The following is a 27,450-nucleotide window of genomic DNA, read 5'->3' as shown; positions in this document are numbered from 1 at the left end:
CGGCATTCAATTGAACATGGCATGATATTTTCTTTTGTCAGATTCATATGGAAAATCGACAGAAAAAAACTCAGTATGCCTCTGTATGGGGTACATTAGGGCCCCTTACCAATTTTGTGTTCCCTATTGTGGCTCGGAGATTGTATATAGCCCCAGTATAGGGGATATATATATCTGCATGAGACCTACGATTGACAGTGGTGCATTTAATAAAGAAAAAAAATAAAGTGTGCGTGGACTTTTCTGCAAATAGTGTTGGGCGATGTTCACACACATTTTTTAGCAGGCAGAAAAAATCTGCCTCAGAATTCCTTCAGGAATTTTGAGCAGATTTTGAACTGCCTGCATGTATCTTTCCGTGGTGTTTTTTTTATTTGCTGCGTTTTTCACACGCGGACAGTGAAGCGAATGTAAAACACAGTGAAAAACGCTCTGAAATTAGCGATGCAGGTTTTTTCTGCCTCCCATTGATTTTTAATGGGAGGTCAGAGGCGGAAACCAAGACAAAAAAGGACATTACGCTAAAACGAAGCGGCAGAAGTGGGGGTGTGAGCGCTCAGCTGCTTAATTTCTGTCCAGCTTTTTCCGGAAATCAATGTATCAGAGTACGGGCTCAATAGAAAGTCTATGAGCCCGTACTCTGATACATCGGCTTTCCGGAAAAAGCAAAACAGACACGAAGCGACACAACGCTCACACCACCACTTCAGCCGCTTCTGTCTCAGTGCTCGGATCCCCCACCAATCAAAACTTCTGACATGTCACTATGACATGTTAGAAGTTTGAGCAGTTAGTTACCTTTTAACTCTGTCAAGTTGTCGCATGCTCCCAGAAAATGGCCTCATTGGTTGCAAAATATATTAAACCTGAGGGTATGCGTAAACGCCCCGAAAAACAGGGGCTGAACGCCTCCAAACATCTGCCCATTGATTTCAATGGGAAAAACTGCGTTTCGTTCCCATGGGGCGTTTTTTTACATGGCCGTTTGTAAAAACGGTGCGAAAAAAAATACTGCGTAAAAAAGTGCATGTCACTTCTTGAGCCGTTTTTGGAGCCGTTTTTCATTGTCTCAATAGAAAAACAGCTCCAAATACGGCCGTAAAAAAAGCATCAAAAAACGCTTGATACTTAAAAAACGGCTGAAAATCAGGGGCTGTATTCCCTTGAAAACAGCTATGTATTTTACAGCCGTTTTTTGTTTGCCGTGTGAACATACCCTTACAAGCACCTACTTTTTGTGATGCGTTTATTTTAGATCAGCTTTAATGCACCATATATCATCATAATATGGGATGTATTTGTAGCTTTATCATGAGAACATTGAAGAACTGCAAGATAAATCCCAGTTAATACTGAAATACTTGGGATGTTTGAATTAGTTGATCCCTATAATTGTCTCTTCATCTGCTGCCTCTGACCTTTCACCTGTGAAACCTGACCTGAAAGTGCGGCTCACATGAGGTCTCGCTAGTGATACCGCAAGCTACCTCAGAATATGCAGAATATGATTCGGCAGTAATTCTATTATGTACAGCAGTTTTGTATACTAGAATGTGCATTAAAGTTTTACTAGACAATTGCTAGAACAGAATGTATATTCACCCCAGAACACCATTTCACAATTTACATATAGAATTAAACTATTTAAAAAGTTTCATAATTTGGTAAATTGATTTGTGTTATTTATCTTGTACTGATACTGAGTTATAGCCTGTATTACAGAGCTGCATTACCAATTCAGCTGGCCTCAGAGCTGAAATCTCCCAGCATTCCCTGTGCGTTCAGTGTCTGCACAGAGCTTGTTCTGGTTGTTTGCATTCTGGGAAGTTTACAGCATACTTTTAAGTTATAGAAGAGCTTGTGTTCGCGCTGCTATGGAGTGGCCGGCAGTGGTGAGACAAGGAGGGTGAGACAAGCTTGTTGACGGTTTCCAATAGCAGTCAGCAGAATTGTGGAAACCACTCTGGAATATAATACCGGCTGTAAATCATGACCATATGCATTATTTATTTGCATAAAACTGGTAAAAGCTGAAAAAAAAATCTTAAAGGGGTTGTACCAGTGTCGACAATTATCACCTATCCACAGGTGGATAACCTGTCTGATTGCTGCGACCCCCACTAATTGTGAGAACGGGGGTCCTGAATGTGGAACCAGGGAGGATATAACAAAGAAACAAACACGGCGCCACATAGTGTGAGTAAGCCCAATCAGGCAGTCAGAGTGTGACGGATGGATGCTTACCACAGCTGGATAGGTCAATCACTTTGAAATGGATGTAGATCGTGGAGAGTGCTGCTGCCGAAATCCCAAACAGTCACACCAATGGGTAACCGTCCAATATTGGTAATTTTGAGGTAGAAAGAAGAGGGATGTAACCACGGCGCTGCTACTCAATAAGGATGCAGAAATTGATAATAGTATTTATTAGTAAGAAGGCTACGCGTTTCAATGCCGCACCGGCATCTGGCCTGAGGAAGATGCCGGTGCGGCATTGAAACGCGTAGCCTTCTTACTAATAAATACTATTATCAATTTCTGCATCCTTATTGAGTAGCAGCGCCGTGGTTACATCCCTCTTCTTTCTACCTCAAAATTACCGAACCAGGGAGGAGGACATTAAATGGCGCATGTGCGTTGCTGCTCCATTCGAGGTACTCGCTGCAGCGGTGCAGTAAGCAGGAGGGGGGGTTTGGGAACCCAGTTCTTGCAATGGGTGCGGATCCCAGTGATTGGACCCCCAGCGATCAGACAATTATAACATCATCTGTGGATAGGGGATAATTGTCGATTCAATGGAACCTCTTTAATTAAAATTGTGAGATATATGGTTTAAAAAAAAAACAAAACTATTTCTAATGTGACTTACCAGTCGTATAATGGTTGCTGTGTAAACAAGCCCCCTCTGTAAATCACAGTCCAATATATTTTCATATATGTTTCAATGCAACATTATCGATATTAAAAAAAATCCAGAATTTTTAGATAATTTGGAATTAGAAGTTTAGAGCGCAGAGCTCCTGCTTTTACCTAATGGTGGAAGACGTTGATTTTAAATATTTCTTATGTTTCTTTGTTTCTGCAGAGAACTGAACGGGAACAACATAACACGTATCACGAAGAATGACTTCTCTGGACTCAAGCAGCTGCGAGTCTTGTAAGACTTTTCATTTAATGCATAAAATGTAAATTTTTGGCACTTACAGTAAATAAGTAATTCAATAACTTTGCATAAACTGAAATTTAGGTGTTTTTTTGGCAGGGTTCGGGTCATTCTCTTACCCCACAAAATCTTACATATCTGGAGTGAAGGCAACTGAGGTTTTTCTTACCGGTTTCCCCTATAACATGTCACTTATGATGCCTGCATAAAGTGGTGTCACGATCTGCCAGATAATCTATATGACTAGTGAATTTCCCCTCTCCTAGATATTACATGATCCTGCAGAGGGAACATTTCTCAATGTACGAGATATAAAAGATCACAACTCCAGTCCATATGACGCATCAAGCCATGTGCACATGGTGGATGACCTAAAATCTGCGCCAAAATCTGCATGTGTAATGTGCATATTTTGTTGCGAATTTTACCATTTGCATTGTGGTGGCAGTATAGCTAATGTCTCATTATTAAACATGTATTGAAGCCACAGCAGCTGGATGACTTATTGTTTTCCTCAGTCCAAGCTATTCTTCCTTGGGCTCTAAAGCCAGGGCTATGCTATAATGACAGAATGATGCAGCCGTGTGGCTTGTCTGCATGCAGGTTCTGTGTATGTGATCTAATTCAATGTATTTGGCTACATCAAGGTCAGTTAGAGGACGCCCTGAAGGAGTTTGGGTGCTCACAAAAGCACGGATACCCTGTATCTGGAGAAGCTTTTTCTCCCGATGTCCATATAACAGATTTATTGGCCAGATTTAACCCTTGCATGTTTACTGATAATGAGAAATATAGAAGTAATGGGAATGCAACAGTACCGTAGAAGCTTCATGTAGGTCACTTCATTAATAGCCAATTTATTGAATAGGAATTAACATTATGTAATTGACTAAATATGAAAACATTCACATTTTTCAATCCATTTGTCATGAGGACACACAGTCTGCGGTGTCTCTCGACTGCTTATTGTACTAAGAATATAGTGGTGTCCTCCAGGGACTAAATATCAGGCAGATCTTTCCCGTATTTAGTGTCTTGCAGTGGCACCAAACAATGTGCCCCCTCGTCTTCAAGAGATCTAAAAATTTCCTAATTGTATTATTTCATACCCCCTGGCTTCAATGCCTAGGTTTTACGATTTTGCCACACACCGTGAAAGTAGAAATAAAATCCTTATAATGCCTTAAATGGCACTTTTATGCACGTGCGGGAGATGTTAGGATAAATATTGTCCTGTAGTATAAGGATCCAGCTCTCCACACAATAGATGAATTACTGTCCCGTACAAGGCACACGTATGATCCCATTACTGACGGATATTGGTCAATGTATAGACATATGGCACATTTATGGCAAGTTATGTAAATCAAATTGTCCGGCAATTGTTCTAGGGAAGCAAAGAAAATGGTGTAAAGAGCAGAATTTGGTTCTCTCAAGGCTAGTCGGCATATTACTTTCAACACCCCCTGCACTTACAGCTTTATTGGGTCAATCTCCTTGTTTCAAAGGTTACGCGTCTTCCTGTTACTAGATATTAATGTTGCACCCTTGAGAATATATCACAGTCATTTAAATTTTGAACACAATCCTGCTCTAATCTGCAGGGTAATGTCAATGTAATATTAAAGGGCACCATATAAAATTGTCAGAAATTAATGAGCGGTTGTAGAAATGGAATCACAATCAACTTCATTACCAACATGTTCGAACTTGTACCAACAAGCTAATACTTCGATTCGCTGCTGAAAAAAACCCACCTTGTGAGATTAATTTTTAACAGATTAAAACCTCATGCGCATGGTCATATTACTGCCCCGCACAACCTACAAGTTCAATAGAGCCTTAAGAGGCGCTCATAGATTTCTGTGGAGCTCTACTGTACCTCCTATTTGACTCCAATATTTTATATGGTGTTTTTTTTTTTGTTTTTTTTTTTTAAAATCGTGCCATATTCTATTAGATGTCTTATAATGGAGGTATTCTCCCCTAGAAGCTTTATCGCCGAAATACAGAGCAGTACAAAGCACCATAAGGCAGCACCGAGTGTGTCTACAGCTCCCTAGTACGGAGCTGCTGGTACTCCGCGCACCGCTGTACAGCCTCCTGCACTTGACTGTGGTATATGCATGAGGTCTGTTTGTTGTCTGTCTATCGGTAGGACGAAAAAACATGACAGAATTTTGGAAAGATGTAGTTGATATTGTTCGTTTCAGCCAACAATTTTGTAATGTTTATGGAAGCCTCTTCTATGTCTAGTTAGATCATTAACTCTTGGTGTTACTCCCATATTAGGTTCTAGTCAGTTTACTTGACAGGTTCTCTTTAAAGGTGAACCAATGACATTAGGTCATATAAGTTTAACTGGTTATCTGACCTGAAAAGTGCTGGCTTCTGGATTCCACTGCTGTTTTTCTTTTTTTTTTTTCTAGTCCCCCCTGTTCCAGAGATATGGCCCACTGTTGTGTTGGCTCCCTATATTCTAGTTTTCTGTAGTTAGCCAATGAGGTTGGAGCTAACTTCCCTGCCTCTGATGCTAACCAATCAGCGTGAGGCAGCTTTAGGGTAGTTCACGCCCTGTTGGCTAACTATTCCAAATTATCATAGGGGGAGCCAATACAACAGTGGGCCATATTTCTGAACAGAAGGGTCCAGGAAAAAAAGAAAAACCGCGCTGAAATCAGTGAGACAGCGCTATTCAGCTCAGTAAATCAGTCCAACTTATATGACCTAGTGAAAGGTCCTTTAAAACTATGTAATATTTACTATACCTTTCGATATTACCAAACATTAAATTAGATGGGATTTATGGTGTTATTTTTCCGTATACCATATAACATTTTATATTTGATTATTAAATTGCATTTCAAAATGAAAAGCTTTGGAGACGTTATTGCGTGGCTAAAGCCGTTAACCCTGCTGCCCCCGTCAATGCTGAACCCGGCAAGAGTTATGACCGAAAACCTCGGTTTATCCAGACAGTGACCACAATTTGTCTGCGAAGAAGAACATTCATAATATGTGTTATGGCAGCAGGAATTAAAGGTGTCGTCTGTTTTGTTTCCCAGGCAGTTGATGGAGAATCAGATTAGCAGTGTGGAGCGCGGACCTTTTGATGACATGAAGGAACTGGAGAGGCTGTGAGTGCTCGTACACCAATTATTTTCTCTGCTTATCATATTACTGCATTACCTACAGACAGCTGGCACGGACAACGCCATTCCTGGCACCTCTAATTGTTACACACTGCATCTCATGGGTACCATGATAAGTGAGACGCATGTGACTGATACAGCTGTGGGTAAGGGAGGTCAAAGGCATTGGCAGTAATATGACGAACTATAATGTGCGATGGCTTTGAAGAAAATCTTGGACATAAGTTATAGGGATGTCAAGCTATCGTCCAGCGTGAAAGAGACAAATCAATAATGCTAGGTGTAAAGCCGGCTAAAGACCTAGAGATTATTGTTAACAGTCCAAATAATGTTACAATTGTTAGCAATAATCATTGTTATAATAGTAGACTACTGATGATAATCAATGGAACTCTTGCTGGTTGCTCGTTCGTAGTCCAAAATTTTTCTCAGGCGTTAGCAGCAAACACTTTTTTGTAGTGTCAACTATTGTCTGAGGACGATGTATGTGGGGCATTGTAAAGATATGACATCTCACGTGATACAAATGACTTGTCATGGGTAACCTCTATTCGTGCATGGCCCTTTTCCAGACAAGGTCTCTGACGGCAAAACAAAGGCTCGGATCTGGATATAAACGTTAGGTCTATGACCAGCTTAAGGGTTGGACTATATAGGCAAGGCAGGGTTAAAGAGAGCCTGTCACTAGGTCATATTAGTTGAACTGGTTAACTGACCTGAATAGAGTTGTCTCCCTGTCTAGTTAGACCATTAACTCTTGGTGTTACTCCCATATTAGATTCTAGTCCGTTTACTTGACAGGTTCTCTTTAAAGATGAACCAATGACATTAGGCCATATAAGTTGATCTGGTCATCTGACCTGAAAAGTGCTGGCTCCTGGATTCCAGTACTGGTTTTTTCTTTTTTTTCTGGACCCCTCTATTCCAGAGATATGGCTAATGTTGTGCTGGCTCCCTATATGCTAATTTGCTGTAGTTGGCCTACGGGGCGGAGCTAGCTTCCCTGCCTCAGATGCTGACCAATCGGCACAAGGCAGCTTGAGGGTAGTTCACGCCCTGTTGGCTAACTACAGCAAATTAGCCTATAGGGAGTCAACACAACAATGGGCCATATCTCTGGAATGGGGGGGGGGTCCAGGAGAAAAAGAAAAACAGCGCTCAAATCAGGGAAACAGTGCTATTCGGGTCAGTAAACCAGTTCAAATTATATGACCTAGTGACAGGGCCTCTTTAAGTGTGTATGGACTATAGCGGTATAATACACATCGGCAAAGAGTAATGTATTGGGTGTATATGGATTGAGAGATCAAAACAATGAAGTTAAAGTACAGGTAAGAATTATAGACCTTCATCAGCCTTCGTATCTGAATCTAACCCTGATGAGTACTGGGTATGCAATGCCTGACCTGAGTGGGGTAATGACAGAAAGTTAATCATAGGGTCAGGTATTACCTCTAATACTGCATCGCATAGCGCAGACTCCAATCTGCATCTTTCTTCTTTAAGATAGGACCGGTGTTTGCTTGAGCATTTGTATACCGTGCCAACATGTAAGTAAACGGGACTGTAATATAAATAGTCATTACATAAAATGAAGAAAGTCCTTCTACACATGGGATAAGGGATAAAAGCAATGCGTATTGCGTGAGCTGCATACATCACTAGCACAATATAGTTATGCTTCAGTTAGTCCCGTTACATTTTCTGGATAAAGCATTTGCCCGGCTGATCATATCCCAACAAAGACATCTTTTTATATTTGTATTTTAGTGACATAACTTACAGAAGGTTTTCTGTTATGATAAGAGAATTGTTAAGATTTGTTGATCTGTCTATGTACAAGCTGGTATTATGTTGTGCAGATAACATCATGGAGTTGTGATCATCACAAGTTTTTGCAAAAAATGTATTAGTCACACTTTTTTTTTTAGATCAAAGTATTTGTAGGAATGTCCATATAGAATGTGTTATGGTCTCCATATTAAAGCACAACAGCATGATCTGGGATGAGATATACATATGGTACCACTAAACCAGCCAGTTACAAAGCTGTGCCAGTGTATAAAGCGCCCATGCTTGCTTCAACTGAAAAATTGCCATGAGAACAGCAGCATAAACTATACACCACATTAATGCGTTTAAGGCATTGAAGACCGAATCAGAATCCCGTACGTGCGTCAATAGGCCACAATGGTCAGTCGCCTGCAATCCTATTGATCTAGTTTGAACTTCTTGTATTGTGTGGATCAACTACATGAAATTGTCTGGTTAGTAAGCAATTTAATGGTTTAAAGTAGGGACACCCATCTGCACGCCACATCCCAAAGGGATAGAGGAAACCACATAACTGGAGGTGGTCTCACATAATACATAGCACAGTACGAAATGTTGTCTGCAATGATCTCCCAACACAGCAGAACAGGAGTCTCACATGTAGCATGGCCATTACTAAGGAGTGGAGAGACCCATAGGATGCAGCAATCTACCCCATCTATCATGGACAAGCAAGCATTGCCTATATACTTGTATATACCTCTTAAAGCATAGTACAGATTTTGAATACAGGAGTGGTAAAATGTATTGTGATACATAGAGGATTTTTTCACTTGACAAGTTTATGTGGAGTTCTGCCTATCTCTTGGATATTTGAATGTGGTACTGAAGGTCGAGCTCCTGAGGCTTCCACATACAGCACCATAGATCTATCTTTTCATTTTTGTGCTGCTTTTCTTTTTACATATTATATATAGAGATAGATATTAGATAGATACTGCAGATATTCGATCGGTAGATTTTATATAGATATGAGCGAGATGGAGATTGGAGATAAATATTAGAGAGATAGATATGTGAGAGGTATAGTTAGATAGGAGCGGCCGCACTGCCGACTGCAGGACATAAGGGGAGGCCGCCATGACAGGATAGGAGGTAGGGGGAAGTAAGGGGTTAATAGGTATAACGGTAGTTAAGGGAGGGATGCATAAGGTAGTTAGGGGAGGGGCTCGGAGGGAGGAGGGGGTGAGAGTAACGGCTTCCCGCTGTTTTCCTCAGTGCGAGGGAGACAGCGAGAAGAACAACAGCAGAAGCAGTGAGCTGTTCATTTGTGTGCAAAGCGGATTTTTTACTTACCTGGGCGGTTGATGGCGTCGTTCGATGGTCTGGTGGAGCGGCTCCGGGTGGCAGCGGAGTCACATGAGGACGGCTGGTTTGAGACACAGGTGACAAGGCTGGTGGGGCTGGCGGCGCCCCAGGCAGCAGGGCCCCGGCGCTCGCATCGCGCGGTGTCCAGAGAGGGGGGAGGGACGGATCTCCTGCACTCGTCTCCCTCGTTGTCTGCTGCTGCAGTGCTGGACTTAGATGTGGGCAGCCCGCTGCTGTTCACGACTCCGGTTAGTGGGGGAAGTGATCCGGTCTCTACAGGGGGGGTGATTGCTCGCAGGTCTAGGCGTACCCGCCCGCCGGCGAGACTTAGCCCGGAGGAAATCCCGCGGGCACGGCGCCGCCGGGGAAGCCCCTCCAGGGTCGCTGCAGTCCGGTCTCCAGGGAGAGCGGCATCCCCTAGGAGGTCCCGGCCTGGCAGAAATCCCCAGCCGCGGCGGTGCGTGGCGGTGTGGGGGGGGCTGCTCCCAGTTTTCCAAATACCCCCCCTCCGTCGGGGGTGATGCAGGAGATGGGCACGTCGGCAGCCCCGCATGATGAAGAGCCAATCAGGGGGCTGGCTGCTGCGAGGTTGTCTGCAGGGAGGATGGAGAGGCCTGTGGGAGGTGGAGTGCGGTCAGAGGTCTGGGTTCCGCGGATCGGGCAACAGGCGGTTGGCCCTCTCAGCATCAGGGCTCCAATGGAGGCCGGCCCGGCGGGACAATCGGGAAGAGGATCTCCGTGCCCTCACTGTGTGTGTGGGCAGCGGTCGCAGTTGACAAGGGATTTGGAAGAGGGAGAAGTCAGAGAGCATCAGCGCGGTCAAGTTAGTCCGGCTGGCGGGATCACAGCACCTGAGCAGCCAGGTGGGTGTTCATCTTCTATCTCTGTTCATAATGCTGGTTTGTCGGGGGGTGCGAGGGTTGTGTCGAGCAGCGCGGCCGATGGCGGGCCTTCTGGGGGGAATGTTAGTGTTTTCGCGGACTTGGTAGGTTGTTTGCGCGAGCTGGTGAATAAGTTGGATAAGTCACAGGCGTCTGTATCGGCGGGAGTGGCTCCGGTGGCGGTTTGGGGGACGGCAGCGCTGGGGGCAGGGCAGCCACTGGTGGGGTTGCAAGCTGGGGGCTCCGGGGGGGCCGTAGCGGTGTCGGTACAGACGGAGGGGGCGCAAGAAGGCGAGAGAGTACGGTTGGATGATAGAGCGCGGGGTGAAGTCTATGTGTGTTTCGAGGGTCCGTTGGGGGCGCATTTAAAACAGGAGGTTCGCGAGCGCATTTGGAAGGACGAATATGTGGAAATATTTTCTCTCCTTCCTTTGGCGAAATTTAATTTGGATAAAGGAAAAAGGGACGAGAGTAAAAAGGAGGAGGAGGAACGGCGGCGTTATCGTCTTATTCCACAAACGTTTGTGAACTGGCTGCAGGCGTTTGCGATATTGGCTAGTGTGGTGGGGGAAAAAGCTCCAGAACATTGCTCTGCCCTTTTCTGTTACATGGACGCTATTGGGGAGGCGTATCGGGTTTATGGCGGTATGGCATGGTTGCGTTACGATGAGCAGTTTCGGCAGCGGAAGGCGGTGCGACCCAGCATTAGATGGGATCAGAAAGACATCGCGTTGTGGTTGCGGGTGACTGCTCCGGTTAAGCCGGGACAGTCCTTTCCAGGGAGCGGGGGATCTGCAGGGCAGGTCGGACAGTCTGGTCAGAGTTCCGGTTCGAAACTTGGTTTCTGTTGGCAATTTAACGACGGCCAATGTAAATTTGGGGCCACGTGCAAGTTCAAGCACGTGTGTTCCCATTGCAGCGGGACGTCTCATGGTGCGTCAAAATGCTTACGAAAAGGAAAAAGGGGTGGGGTTTCGGGGGGGGCAGCTGGTCAAGGGAGTGACACCGGTGAGTTTAGCAAGGATGGCCCCCTTTCTAAGTAATTATCCGGATAGGGCTGGGGCAAAGTTGCTTGAGGACGGTTTTAGTTGTGGTTTTGTGATTCCTGCTCCCCCGTATGATATTCCGGTCACTCGTAGGAATCTTAGGTCCGCGTATCAACACGCAGGGGTGGTTAACGAGAAATTGCGGAAAGAGGTTAGTTTGGGCCGCATGGCGGGTCCTTTTGTAGAACCCCCAGTGGATGACTTGGTGGTGTCTCCTTTGGGGGTTGTGCCTAAGCGTGAGCCTAACAAGTTTCGTTTGATACACCATTTGTCTTTTCCCCGGGGTGCATCGGTGAACGATGGAATTGATCCAGAGTTGTGTTCAGTGGTGTACGCGTCTTTTGATAAGGCGGTGGTTTTGGTTAGGGAAGCGGGGGAAGGTGCCTTGATGGCAAAAACGGATATTGAAGCGGCGTTTCGGTTACTGCCGGTTCATCCAATGAGCCAACGGTTGTTGGGTTGTTTTTGGGAAGGGGAATTTTTTGTGGATCGTTGTTTGCCGATGGGTTGTTCTTTGTCGTGCGCGTATTTTGAGGCATTTAGTTCGTTTTTGGAATGGGTAATACTGGAGGTCGCAGGTGTGAAGTCTGTCATTCATTACCTGGATGATTTTTTGTGTGTTGGCCCGGGTGGTTCAACAGTGTGCGCAAATATTTTGTATGCCTTACAGGGGGTCATGAGGGACTTTGGAGTCCCGTTGGCTCCGGACAAGACGGAGGGTCCGGTTACTGTTATTCGTTTTCTAGGTATAGAAATTGATTCGGTCTTGATGGAATGTAGACTACCTGAAGACAAATTGACAGGGCTTCGGTCGGAAGTTCAGGCATTGGCTCGGCTTAAAAAGGTTACGTTGCGTAGTTTGCAATCAGTATTGGGGAAGTTAAACTTCGCGTGTCGGATCATGCCCATGGGCAGAGTGTTTAGTAGGCGTCTGGCGGCGGCGACAGCCAGGGTGGTGGCACCGCATCATTTTGTGAGATTGAGTGGTGAGCACCGGGCGGATTTGGGCGTGTGGCATCAGTTTTTGGGCCAATATAACGGGCGGTCACTTTGGATGGATGGGGCTATGGATTCAGTGGATTTAGATTTGTTTACGGATGCGGCTGGAGGGGGCGGATTTGGAGCTTATTGTGGTGGCCAGTGGTGCGCCGGAGGGTGGCCAGATACCTGGGTGGACAACGGTTTGACGAAAAACTTGGCCTTACTCGAGCTGTTCCCTATCGTGGTCGCGGTGACCATTTGGGGGGACAGGCTCAGGAACAAGAAGATTCGTTTTCACTGTGATAACTTAGGGGTGGTATTGGCTATCAATAATATCTCGGCGTCATCGCCTCCAGTGGTGCAACTGTTATGGCACTTGGTGCTTGTATGTTTGTCCTTAAATGCTTGGGTGGTGGCGGTGCATGTTCCGGGGATTGAAAATTGTGTTGCTGATGCCCTTTCTCGCTCGCAGTGGGACCGTTTTCGTCAGCTGGCGCCGGGAGCGGATCGGATCGGCATGGTTTGTCCGGATCATCTCTGGGAGTTGGTTTCGCTGCGGCAGAAGCATTGATCGAGCGATCTCTGGCGAGCTCTACGTGGGCATCATACAGGGCTGGCTGGGCTCAATGGGAGCTTTGGCTGAGATCCCTAGGTGACGTCCGGTCGGACCGGGACAGACTGGTGGCTTTGTTGTATTGGTTGGGGGACGCGTATGAGTCAGGTGTGTCTGTATCCAAAGTGAACAAGTTTGTGTCCGCAGTGGCGTTTGGTTTGAAACTGCATGGTTTGGTGGATGTGACTAAAGAGTTTTTAGCGGTTCAAGCTTTGAAAGGGGTTCGCAGGGGAAGAGTGTCGGTGGATCGGCGGCGGCCGGTTTCTTTTCAGATTCTTTGCCTGTTGGGATCGGCGGTGGAAGAGGTTTGTAGTTCGGGTTTTGAAGTCCGATTGTTCCGCCTGGCTTTTTCGTTAGCCTTTTTCGGGGCGTTCAGAATTGGCGAACTGGTGTCGCCAAGTGTTTCTCGGGCGGGCGGTATAGCTTTGGATGATGTGGAATTGTTCGGTGACAGGGTGGAGATTGTGCTGCGTAGATCAAAAACTGACGTAACGGGCAAGGGTAGGCGGATAGTGTTGTTCGCGTTAGAGGGTTCGATGATGTGCCCGGTACAGTGTGTGGCTGCGTTTGGGGGGAAAAGGGGGTTAACGGGGGTTCCGTTATTACGACATGAGGACGGGTCATTTCTATCTAGATTCCAGTTTAGTGCGGTGTTCAAGCGCTGTTTGATTACAATCGGGGTTCAGGAGACTGAGTATTCCTCACATTCATTCCGAATTGGCGCGGCGACAGAGGCAGTGAGATGGGGGTTGGACGAGGCGGGGGTGAGGCGCATCGGGAGGTGGGAGTCTAACCGTTTTCGTACCTACGTTCGTCCTCATCTGCTTTAACAGGGCGCAATTATTACTGGAGTGGAGGTGTGAGTCAGAAAATGGAGTGCGGATGGGATTGTAAGATGTGTGTTTTTCTCTTTTTTCAGGTTTACGCCCTTGTCTGGTCTGGATCTTGGGGCATTCTTTTGTTTACTGGGGCGCTCTGAGGGCGGATGTTCGTCCTGATGGCCGCCAACTGAGGATTCCGCGGGAAGAGGCTGTTCTGCACTGGTTGGGTTTTAGGGGAATGGTCTGGGCTAGGGTGGTACAAGAAGTACAAATATATACCCAGTTAGACCGGGTTCCCGACATTTTTAGTGTTGCATGTGGGGGGGAATGATTTAGGGGTGCGCCCTTTTCGTGATCTGATTAGGGACATTAAGCATGACTTGTTGTGCTTATGGGCATTGCACCCGAGATTATTGATAGTCTGGTCGGACATTGTGCCGAGAAAGTCGTGGCGTTTGGCTCGATCGGTTGAAAGGTTGAATAAGGCCAGAATAAAAGTTAATAGGGCGGTGTCAGCTTTTGTGGCAAAGCATGGTGGAGTAGTGGTCAGGCACAGGGACCTGGAAGCCGGTGTGGGGTGTTACTGGATGATGGGGTGCACCTGAATGAGGTTGGGATGGATATATGGAGTTTGGCCCTGGCAGAAGGAATCGAAAGAGGGGTGTTGGTGTGGAGGAGCTCATGGGCTTGAGGTGGTCAAGGCACATTTCGCAGTGGCGTGGGGAGTCCTTGAGGTTGGTCAGTAAAACTGGTGGGGGAGGTCGCATCAGGGGTATGCGTCCCCCAAAATATGTGGAAGGCTTCTTAGGGTGTTACCCCTTTGAAGTGCTTTATGGAAAAAGCCATCTGCAAGTGAGCGGTGCTTTCGAGCCGGGTTACGGCTGGAGGTAAAAACAAGTGGTGGTGGCAGATGGCTAGTTGGTTTCGATTTGGCGGTAACCTCAAGGGCTTCCCTGGTCATGTTGTTATTTATGTTGACCCTGTTAAGGGTTTTTTGTGATGTGTTTTTTGGAAGAATTCCAATTCTGGGGAATTCTTGGGTGTTTTATAATATTTGGGTTATAAAATTTTATTTGCATAAAATTTATAATAAACGGCTGCTGTGGCCATTAAAATCCAACCTCGGTGTCATGTGTGTTATTCTGGAGGCTAAAGAAGGTACGGTTCACTCTACTCTACTTATCCAAGTCAAGATCTAGCTACTGTAGATATTAAAGTCCAAATACAATGTCAGCCTCACAGCCTTGTAAATCATAGGTGGGTGCCGACCTGCCCAGGTCAGGGCTAACAGACCTGCTGTAGTAGAATCCAAAAATCAGGCAGCACTCCAAGGTATAAGCAAGGTAGAAAAAGGTGCTTTATTGGTCCATATACACACTGTGTGTATATGGACCAATAAAGCACCTTTTTCTACCTTGCTTATACCTTGGAGTGCTGCCTGATTTTTGGATTCTACTGTAGATATTAGATAGATGTGAGAGAAAGTTAGTTAATTAGATATAATAGATTTTAGATAGATACTGTAGATAGATAGATAGATAGATAGATAGATAGATAGATAGATAGATAGATAGATAGATAGATAGATAGATAGATAGATAGATAGATAGATAGATAGATAGATATGAGATAGATAGATAGATAGAGAGATAGATAGATAGATAGATAGATAGATAGATAGATAGATAGATAGATAGATAGATAGATAGATAGATAGATAGATAGATATGAGATAGATAGATAGATATGAGATAGATAGATAGATAGATATGAGATAGATAGATAGATATGAGATAGATAGATAGATATGAGATAGATAGATAGATAGATAGATATGAGATAGATAGATAGATATGAGATAGATAGATAGATAGATAGATAGATAGATAGATAGATATGAGATAGATATGAGATAAATAGATAGATAGATAGATAGATAGATAGATAGATAGATAGATAGATAGATAGATAGATAGATAGATAGATAGATAGATAGATAGATAGATAGATAGATAGATAGATATGAGAGAGAGATACATGTCAGAGTCTCACATGTAGCATGACCCTTACTAGGGAGTGAAGAGACCCATGGGATGCAGCAATCTACCTCTTCCCTCATGGACAAGCATGCATTGCTTATAAACACCTTTATACTTCTATACTGTATACACCTGCAGAATGAAGAACTGGTACAGATTTGGAATGCAAAAATTGTAGTGCGCTGTTCTTGCTGTTTTAGAGTAACTATTGCACTATATTACGGTGCCATGCCAGGTTCAATAATTTATAATATGTACCATCATCTTATGATTCATATCCAGGAAAAGTCTGTCATGTAGAACCTCCTTGAAGAATTTGCAGTAAGAGTCCGCAATAGCTGTATATTTCTATAGTTATATGTCTTTCCCAATGTTTTAAATGAAGGGTGACACCGATGTATATAAACATGGTGCTGCTGCAGTCGCTCAGGAATTAAACTGTTAGGAAAGCTAATCCTAAATTCTTGTGGATTTCGGTGTAGTAGAATATGAATGTGTATACATCATTACATTGTATGTAATAGATACCGGCATGGATTGGATAGTGGTGCTGCAGGGCTTACGCTGTGTGGCCGGCTATGTGATATTCAGGAGACAGTTACAGCTTGGTCCTGGGATTTGTGCAGCTATATTATATAAGCGCACTATCCGTAGGGTGTACAATTCAATCTGATATTCATGTTTGTGCTTCCCTCCTTTTCCTTTCAGCCGCCTCAACCGAAACCAGCTGCATACGTTGCCTGAGCTTCTATTCCAAAACAACCAGGCGCTCTCCAGACTGTGAGTACCTCCGTTACTGCCATGATTGTACATTATTTGCTTAAAAAAATCCACCTTAAAGATTGTTAAATTAACCCATTCATTTATGTGGGCACATATTATGTGCAAATATAATTTTTATCATCGCTTTTCATTGGGACTAGCGACACCCCTTTGATTTGCGAAGAGATAGGCAACTGACCGATCCTCAGCAATAATGTAGTCGGACTACGGTGTTGCGCATTAAGGCCTTTCTTCTAGTTGGCCATCCAATTCATCCCAAAGAGTTGAGATCAAGGCTCTGGGCTGGCTGCTCAAGTTGTTCCAAACCAAACCTAGCTAAGGGCCTTCACCAATCTGATGCTACTCAATTGGAAGCACACAATTCTCTAGAATTTCACTGTGTACTGTAAAATTTTGTTTCACTGGATTATCGGGGCAAGCCTAAATTGTTACATAAAGCTCCACACAAGACCTTCTTCCATCTTTACCAATCAGTGGACTCTAAGGCAGAGAGTCTTCTCCTGGTTTCTGTGAAACCCAAAATGGCCAGTCGGATGGTGAAGTGTGTGGTACAATCCACCCAAGAACATGTTTCCACTGTCCCAGAGTCCTATGCCTTTAGGTCTCCCCTACTGACATTGTGTATGATGATCTCTGAAAATATATTTGAAACATTCAACACAGCTCTTTTGCTTCCAGAGTCACTTGGTAGGACACATCATTTTTATTCTTGTGTGGCCTTCGTCTTTGTGGCGGAGTTGTTCTTGTTTCTAAATGCTTTACTTTGCAATAACAGCTCTTACAGGTGTCCGGGGCACTTGTAACTATGCAGAATTGGATCAATTGACTGCCTGGAGAGGATTTGACTTACTTTGGTGCTATATTGAAAGTTACTAAGCTCTTAACGATGTACGCCCCTATGGTTAATATCTCTCTAAGGAGATTGCATGCTTTATTTTTATAGACTCTTTTTATCAATGAGTGTAGCTGAAATGACTGGAGCTATGCACGCCGCCTTTGTTTTATGTCCATGTGCTATACCTTGTTCAACAGATAGCACATGGCCCCATGCATTCAACTGTGGTTTCCACTGATTCGTGTGCGGCCCGTGGAACAGGGCCACAAAACTAGGAGCAGTTCCTATACCGGTCTGTGTTTTGCAGCTCGCCCATTGAAGTCAAACCTATGGAACGTACGGAACGGATGCGGAGGACACACTGATGACACACGGACCCCAAAAAACAGACAACGGATCCCTTGTTTACGGGCCTGCAAAATACAAACTGTCGCGTGCATGAAGCCAAAATATGAGGCTTGTCCACATACAATTGGCCATGTAGTGTTTCTGGTGACTGGGGTTTTGTGGTTTCTACTGTGTAAAGTATCTGGTATTATAATGTATACATTACTCTGTTCTATTTCTTTGGCTTTGAGAAGATCCATTAGATGTTTGGTCAGATTTAAGATCTGAATATATGGCAATATGGAGTTCATATTGGAGATAACCTAGATGCTGTAGACTACTGTATATCGTCTTCTACATAACTGGACTAAATTATTCAGAGCTGGAATAACATCTTCTGTAAGTAGTATGTGATTGATAACTATAAGAAGTGGATATTGTCTCGCAAACCACTCGCCTATAAATATAAAATGTATCATAGATGTTACACTGTAACAGACTTTAAAAATGAAGCAACAATATAGCGATCAGTCTTCTCAATGACAGTCTCTTGTCTCAATACATAAATACGCTGCATGCCCGCACCTGTCATTGGGGCATTTATGATGTGTAGACATATCACCCGCTTAGAAAGTAATCCGGTGCTGTGCCAGAATTGTCACTGGGTTATCTGAATAATTAGGAGTCGCTATTCAGTCTAGGTGGTTTCTAAAGCCACAAAGCATACGTGTGTATTTTTCACCGCTTCCTAATCCGCTTATCGTAATAAAATGTAATGCTGTGGAGACACGAGAATTTATTATTACTAGGCAATAATTGTCAGCAATTATTCTGAGAATGAACTATTACCGTGTGTCTTTCACAGCAATTATTATGTAGTTGTGTCTGGCAGAAAAATTCAGATTAACCTTTTATTGTCAGAGATTTTCTGTGGATTTCCTAACTACTCTACCTCAGATCCCACTTCTTGCTATGGTGGTGATGTACAAGCCTGAATGTGAAAATTACACGGGATTATTTGTGTTAACGTCATGGCCCATGAGTTACGGTATTTACCCACCAACTATGGCACAGTATATATGAAAACATTGACGTTGCTAGCAGTGGCCACCAGGGGTCTTTTGCCTATTCCTCCAGATTTCCAAGAGCTGGCGGGTACCATATTCAATCGTATCAGTGTCTTCCACTGCAACCTGTGCACAATGGTACGTGGTGCCCCAGGTATCTTCAGAGTCTACCAACACCCCTGTATGAGAAGATTATGTTGCATACTAAGGTTCACCACCAGAATTCCTGTTTTATAATAATTATATATTTTTTTACCCTCCTGTAAACGTTCATTTGTTCTCTAATTTACTATAATTCATAAGTAGGAGCGCTGATGTATGAACATGGATTGCAGTAGCAGTTGTATTTGCATGAGGATGTTAATGGGTCTGTAGATACATTCTTAGGCTGGATTCACAGGAGCACATTACGTCCGTAATGGACGGAACGTATTTCGGCCGCTAATCCCGGACCGAACACACTGCAGGGAGCCGGGCTCCTAGCATCATAGTTATGTATGACGCTAGGAGTCCCTGCCTCGCTGCCGGACAACTGTCCCGTACTGTAATCATGTTTTCAGTACGGGACAGTAGTTCCACGGAGAGGCAGGGACTCCTAGCATCGTACATAACTATGATGCTAGGAGCCCGGCTCCCTGCAGTGTGTTCAGTCCGGGATTAGCGGCCGAAATACGTTCCGTTCATTACGGACGTAACATGCTCGTGTGAATCCAGCCTTATGCTCATATGCCAAAAAGTGGCATTGCTCTTACATTCACTGTTGTCTGATAGGGATCGGGAGTGTTTAAGATCTCAAAGGAACTGTATTGTGCATATACATTAGTGTCCTATTGAACTTAAAGGAGCTAATCACTTTGGACAATCCCGTTTTGTAACAAGGGTTCCCCGAGTTAAGACGATGACAGGATGTCTTGCTGCCTGAACTCCCAGCGATCAGCTGTAATCTGTGGGAGAACCCTGGCAGCAAGTGTTTTATTCTCCTGCAGTGCCACCACAGGCGAAATTAAGTATTGCAATGTACCCATTGAAATCAATAGGCTGTCTGTGTTGCATGTATGTTCTGGGTCCTCCGCAGTGAGAGGACAATTCTGTAGAAGTTTTCTACTCCAGCTAATTCATGCCAGGATGTCCCAAATGAGGGAGAGCGTCCTCTATTCACTCAGAATGTCCTAATAGGGCATTTGAAAACAGTTTTTCTATAAATACACTCTTTTTTGGAACCGATTTTCTCTTAATTGAAGAATCAAAGAAGATGTTCCCTCTTTGTAGAGATTGACTGTAAATGTAGAGTCGCCTTCAAAAAGAGAACTATAAATACCATAACTGAAGGATTAATGTAAGTATTGCTTTACACGCCCGCGGGTCCTCCTTGTCGAACCTCCTTTCCATGTTTCTTTTTGTGTCGTCTGTAAAGACCCATCGTGAGATATTTATTCAAGCATCCAACTATATAAATGTAGCTCAGATCTCTCCTGACACAAAACCAAGTCAGCGACATTAGTGATTTGGTGAAAGACCAATCTTTGGAGCCCTCCCACATTGTTCCCCAGGCCATTCTCCCCAGCTTTGAGCTGCTCAATGAAGGCCGGGTCTATAGAAAACGCAGGGCTGTGCTGTCACTTTCTGCCTATTTTGATCTCTCCTAAACACCATAATTAATCCAATTGCAACAGGAAAAACAACAGTGAAGGAATGTTAAATCTGGTTCAGTCCGCCCTCTAAGCTGACATCCATAGTAAATAAGAGACATTTGCATATATTTATCATGTAATGCTTTATGGCGGGTCTGCAGCTCCAAGCAACAAAACTCAAGTCCTGACCGTTATCAGATGTCAATTTCATTAATTTTGTCTTCCCACATACTTTTACATTTTTGGTATTTTTTTGGAATTGATGTGGATTTTTTTTGTTTTTATTTTGTGGTTTTTGTTATGTTAGGAAAAACTTTTTTTTTTTAAAACGTTGTTTTATTCGGTATTTAACATGACTTTAATTGTTCTTCTATAATTCAGTAGCAAATAAGTCAACGTTTCAAGATGGGTCCCAAAAAGTCTTATTTTGGAAACTCTTGGCAGATCTGTAATGGATTGTATTGAAATTTATAAATTACACAATGACCTATTGGCGGAAACGTATTAAATTATTTTTGCCTCTTAAGTTGAGTAGAAAAGATGTGAATAGTGGTACATGCTACATTTACTATAATTTACAGCAAAAATTGCCTGCTCGTAGGCATAGTTTTGAATTTGTGGTGCATAGACATCCAAATATGCGCCAAATTTATTAAGAGGCGTGCACCTTTTTTAATATGGAACACTTCACACTGATGTAGTATAGTTTGAGATTAGCGTATGGAAGGATAGTCTTTAAAAATTCCCCACATTGACTCTTGGGGTTGCAGTGAGCAAACCTGTTTGTTCAGTTGTCTTCTGCTTAAGTTTTGGCCCACATTATTGGGTCAGAGCTTGGGCCCATTGAAGGATTCTCTGGTGGGTCAATCTGACCCTGCATACAGGCACTGCTGTTTTACCACTACTACCCCTCTATGTGGACATTATTTGGCAGTAATTTTATGGGAAACTGCTATGTGGGTAATGTTTTGTGGGTGTATGTGTTTGGGCACATTTTCATGATAGTACAAACATTTTATCCGATATCACAGAAGTTGGAATTCCACTAGTCTAGAGTTGTGTAAAACTGAAAAACACTAATCTACTGTCTGTATCTTTTTAATGGGATTTTTAGGAGTATTATGGCCTTCTTTAATCCGTTCTCCCTCCCTATAGATGTGTCATGCACATGGTCAGTATTGCCAGGAAGGAGCCACTGTCAAATGGATCAATGACCTCTGTCCTAGCCAGAAGTAATGTAGCTTCTAACTGTGGACAAGCTACATGTGTGCCCACCTGAGGCCATATGGCGTGTATTTGCCGCGTTTTACGCACCAAAAAACTCTTCAAAAACGTATAAAAAATGCTTGTTTTAAGCTTCCCATTGACATCAATAGGAAAACACATTGTAGTGCATACACCTTTTTTTTTTTTACGCTCGCGTGTTTAAAAAACGCGTTGTGTAAAAAAAGAAGCGTCAAGTCAATTCTTGACACGTAAAACGTGCCGAAAACGCACCTAATTCCCATAGTCAATGGAAGTCCTAATTACGCGCCCAAAAATGCCTGTACTTTAAAAAGCGCTTTGCAAACACGCTAGCATTTTGACGCATTTACACACAGTTTTTTTGGAGCGCCGTGTGAATAAGGCCTTAGATTGTCTACAAGCGCCTCTGAAAATATTAGTTAAAGTAACAAATACGTACCCATTCAAAAAGTTCTATGCCCTTCACATATAGTAATTTAGACATTTAAATAGGAGGGGCATTGACAACAGAGTTCCTATCAAATCTAAACATCCATAATAGGTAAGAGGACAAACTCCTTCCAAAAAAAACCTATAATTTGCTTCTTTTTTTTTTTTTTCAGTCAATGGGGCAGATTTACTACTGTGTCTAGAATGTGTGGAAAATGCCCCAAATTTTGGTGGAAATTTTTAAGTGTTTCTAAGAGGGTGCGGCTTAGCAAGAAGGGGCATGGCTTAAATGAGCCAAAGTTTGCCATAAGGAAGAGAGAAGTGTTTAATAAGTCATGCAAGATGTGGCAAAATTATCCTACAGCAGGCACCACTGTAAAAAAAATTGCCGCATTTTGTGACTGCCTGGTCTAAGTTTACACTGTCTAAGTTAGACAACATTAGTAAATGGGGGCCAATCTGTTCAAAATGTGTTGTTCCGTGATCCCTCATTTTACAGTAATTTGGAAAAATGTTACTTGAGACTATAACGGTGTTAAAGGAGTTGTCCAGGCTGGGGGCTATTTTTTTTATACTGATGACCTATCCACAGGATAGGTCTTTAGTATATGATCGGTAGGGATCCAATCCTGTGGAAAGTTCATCAGTATAAAAAAGACACCCTGTGCCCGGACAACCCCTTTAACATATAGCGAGGGATGACTGTGCCATTATATTTTGACTAGTCAAAGAATTAACTAGAGGCTCTTCTTCTAGATGAATTTTAAAAAGGTTGTACAGGATTATAAAAATGTCTGCTTTCTTTAAGAAACCGTGCCACACCTGTCCATGGGTTATGTCTGGTATTCGCTTAGGTCCATTGAAGTGAATGTGGAAGAGCTGCAATACCACACACAACCACTGGACTGGTGTAGCGCTCTTTTTAGAAGAAATCAGCCGTGTTTTTCTAATCTTGGAAAACCCTTTTAATATTTGAACAAACTCCAGTTCTCTACATGTGCGCTCAGTTGTAAAGTCTCCTTTCTCTTCCACAGATAAGAAATAAAGCAGGGATATTGTAGATTTCCTCATAGCCCCTTCTTTGATTTTCTTGTACTTGTATCATTCCATATAATACACATGCTTTATTTTACTAGATACTTTACAAGCTGTGACACTGGCAATAAACGTAACATAAAAATCGTAGACAGATGTTGCAGTCCATAATCTTTAGAGCCTCCTTAGATTTCATCTTCACATTTTCCAATAAATTGCATTGCATCCCACACGTAGCTGATATTATTGTTCATGGGCAGCTTTCTTGGCCCGGCAGCACGCTTGCACATCCTTTTTTCCATTTGGCTTCTAATGATGTTTGTTATAAGAGATGGCAACAAAGTAGACATCCTACCGGATGAGAGGATTCTCTGCAAAAATCGATTATTTTTATCATCGTCATCATTATTTTTGATACAACTCAATATATTATAGAGGGAGAGAGAGAATTTATGAAGAGGGTTCTTCGTTTACTACTGGGTAAAAAAAATAATCTAATTTTATTCAGTTCTGCAAATATGAACAAGTCATATAGTTCAGTTTATAGATGTTGGAAGAAAGGTCTCTGATTTTGCAATGGGGTTGCATATAACCGGCCGGGGCCGAGAGCTAGATTGCCCTGTTTATATGTTGACTATAAGAAGAAGACTGGCACACAGGAGTGTGCACAACAGGGGTCACCAACCTTCAGCACTCCAGCTGTTTGGAAACTACAACTCCCAGCATGCCCTTGCAGCCAAAGGCTTTACTAATCCAGCCAAAGGATTCAGGGCATGCTGAGAATTGTAGTTTCACAACAGCTGGAGTGCCGATGGTTGCTGACCCGTGGTGTACAGGAAGATTCAGACGCTACTAGGATTGGGCTTCTTGAAATAGAAATTCCGATTATATGGTAAGATTTGAGGAATTCTGGATAATCCGTGGGAGTTCTAGACTGGTAGAATATTGGAGCTTCATTGTACAACTTAATTTAATGTACAAATAATTGGGTGTACTTACTAATGGCATCAAAAGTCAATTATTGCTCACATATTTATATTTAACAGCAAGCTGGGCACTTAACCTCCACGTTTTATCAGATGGTAGTGTACTATGGACAATCCTTTTTTCTTAAAATGATCGCCCAATAATAAGATGATTATAGGGTGTCCTGCTGCAGGGACAACTTGTGTATTACTTCCCTGTAGCTCCACCACAGGAGAAATGAAGCATTACACACTTACCGTTTAAGTCAATCGGTTGTTGATAATTCATGGTCCTGCTTTTTGTTGGCACTCTCCGATTCTTGAACGGAGTATCACCACCTATTGACTTAGAATTCCCTAATATTGTATTTCAAATGGAGTTTTCTCCAATCTTACCATATAATCAGAATCCCTATTTCAAGATGTCCAATCCGAGAAGCATCTGAATCTTCCTGTACACCTGTGTGCTAGTCTTCTTCTCATAGTCAATCTGTAAACCGGGAAATCTAGCTCTTGGCCCGGGCCGGTTATATGCAACCCTACTGCAAAATCAGACACCTCTCTTCCAACATCTATAAACTGAACTATGATCTGTTCATATTTGCAGAACTGAATCAAAATATACATTTTTACCCAGTAATAAACCTAAGAGAACTCGTCATAAATTAACCATAATGGTCCATTCGGAAGGAGCTCTTTAGTCATTTTAAAATCTTATAATAAGAGTTTTGCAGCAGGGACTGTTACAGATATATTTTTGAGCTGTTCGGACATAACCCTGGTTATTCCGATAATCTCCTATGTTATAGGCGGTGGTGAAGGTTAACCTTATGTCTGGGTTCTGTAGGGACAGGAAGGAGCCGCTGTCACAGGGATCAGTGACATCTGTGACAGCCACATCTTACTCTGCTTGAAAGTATTTTAACTTTGAGTAAAGTTCATCCAGTCTTCCCACGCTGCACGATCGGAGGGTGACTTCACATTAATATTTTAGTGCATGAAAACTGCATGGGAAATTATTTATTTTAATATTAAAGGCTATGTACACCTTTTGAGGGGCATTTTATGTTTGTTTTTTTTAAACAGGTCAGTCAGTGTGTTTGGTGTAATTTCATAATTCGTTTTTATAAAAAATTTGTTTTACTATTTTAGATACAGCTGCTCTGTATTCTCTATATACAGCAGCTGTATCTTTTGCTATAACCTGAATCCGTCAGTCCACAGACCTGACGGGTTCAGTATCCGTTGCTCCTGTGTGTCTCTAAGGCCTTATTCACACGAACGTGTATTACGTCCGTGATATGCGCGTGAAAATCACGCACGTCGCCGGACCTATGTTAGTGAATGCGGCCATTCAGACAGTCCGTGATTTTCACGCAGCGTATGTCCGCTGCTTAAAACTCACATATCCTATACTTGGCCGTTTTTCGCGCATCACTCACCCATTGAAGTCAATGGGTGCGTGAAAATCACGCACGGCACACGGAAGCACTTCCGCGTGACACGCTTGATTCGCGCAACAGTAGATAAAGAAATGAAGGAAAAAATAAAAGCACTTCCTTCATTACTTTTTCTAAACTTCAAAACCGCGTGTCATAAGGATGGCATATGCGTGAAAATCAAGCAGCCACGCAGCACATACTGATGACACACGGAACTGCAACGCACCAAAAAATGCAGCATTTTTTGCGTGCGCAAAACGCACACGTTCGTGTGAATAAGGCCTAACACACAGGATCCCACCTGTAATCTATCACATCTAAGTTATGAACTTAGATGTGATAGATAACAGGTGGATCCTGCCTGTCAGAGACACAGGACCCACTTTCACTGAACCAGTCAGTCCCGTGGGCCTGACGGGAATAGGATTTAGCGCTACATACAGCTGCGCTACATACAGCTGCGCTGTATAGACAATACAAAGCAGCTGTATCTAAAAAAGGAAAACAAATTTTTTAATAAAAACTAATTATAAAGTTACACCAAACACACTGACCTTTTTATTAAAAAAGCCCATCAAAGGTTTATATAGCCTTTAAATCCGAATCTGTAAATTAAATAATGTTATACACAAATTCAATGTGTTGCCATTTATTGGCTGTGCCACCCTCCCCTCTGTTTGCTAGTATTTAGTATAAGGCCTCATTTACACGAGCGTAATATACGCGCGTGCTTTTCACGCGTGTCGTACGCACCTATATTACTCTATGGGGCAGTGCAGACAATGCGTGAATTTTGCGCAGCGCGAGTGCGTTGCATAAAACTCACGACATGTTCTATAATTGTGCGTTTTTCGCGCATTACGCACCCATTGAAGTCAATGGGTGCGTGAAAACCACGCATGCCGCACGGAAGCACTTCCGTGCGAACTGCGTGATTCGCAAAAGAGCTGTCAAAAGGATGAATGTAAACAGAAAAGCACCACGTGCTTTTCTGTTTACAAACATCCAAATGGAGTGTCAAATTAGAGATGAGCGCACCGAACTTCACCGGGTTCGGTCGAACTCGTTTTGACCGAACCCGGCAAAAAATTTTCCGGTACGCGACGTCAGGAGACAGTCACTGTCCACGGTGCTGAAAGAGTTAAACTGGTTCAGCACCCTGGACAGTGACTTCCGATCACAATATACATGAACGTGTAAAAAAAAGAAGAAGTTCTGACTTACCGATAACTCCCGGCTTCTTCCTCCAGTCTGACCTCCCTGGATGACAATTCAGTCCAAGTGACAGCTGCAGCCAATCACATTCCAAGCACAGGCTGCAGCCAATCACAGGCTGCAGCGGTCACATGGACTGCCGCATCATCCAGGGAGGTGGGGCCGGATGACAAGAGAGGGACGCGTCACCAAGGCAACGGCCGGGAGACCGGACTGGAGGAAGCAGGAAGTTCTTGATAAGTATGAACGTCTTTTTTTTATTCACAGGTTGGTGTATATTGTGATCGGAATTCACTGTCGAGGGTGCTGAAAGAGTTACTGCCGATCAGTTAACTCTTTCAGCACCCTGGACAGTGACTGACGTCGACTAGCCTCATCTCTATGATGGAGGCTGCGCGAAAATCACGCAGCCGCGCATCATACACTGATGACACATGGAGCTGTCAAGTGCCTTTTGCGCACGCCAAACGCTGCGTTTTTTTGCCTGCGCAAAACGCACACGCTCGTGTAAATGAGGCCTAAGTCTAATGGAATGGCCATGTGACAACAAGGCCTACCGGCTCCATGATACTAAACAAACAACAACAAAAAACCTGATAAATATAAAAGCAAAGAAATAAATGAAAAAGCAACTGCAAT

At 43.4% G+C, this 27,450-nt stretch overlaps 1 protein-coding gene across 5 annotated transcripts in view; it reads left to right on the top strand.

Annotated features, from left to right (window-relative positions):
• The window catches only part of SLIT1 (slit guidance ligand 1), a 335,181-nt gene that overhangs the window by 83,051 nt on the left and 224,680 nt on the right, over positions 1–27,450 (top strand). For all 5 annotated transcript variants that reach the window (XM_075843037.1, XM_075843038.1, XM_075843033.1 and 2 more), the window contains 3 exons: positions 3,086–3,157; positions 6,229–6,300; positions 16,546–16,617. In XM_075843037.1, coding sequence (XP_075699152.1) covers positions 6,236–6,300; positions 16,546–16,617 — 137 coding nt within the window. In that variant the 5' untranslated portion in view covers positions 3,086–3,157; positions 6,229–6,235. The remainder of the gene's footprint in view (positions 1–3,085; positions 3,158–6,228; positions 6,301–16,545; positions 16,618–27,450) is intronic.

This window comes from Rhinoderma darwinii, chromosome 11 (genome assembly GCF_050947455.1).
Source record: "Rhinoderma darwinii isolate aRhiDar2 chromosome 11, aRhiDar2.hap1, whole genome shotgun sequence".
Classification (NCBI taxonomy): Eukaryota; Metazoa; Chordata; class Amphibia; order Anura; family Rhinodermatidae; genus Rhinoderma; species Rhinoderma darwinii.
Note: the sequence above shows the minus strand (reverse complement) of the source record. Positions and strands in the feature narration are given on the sequence as shown.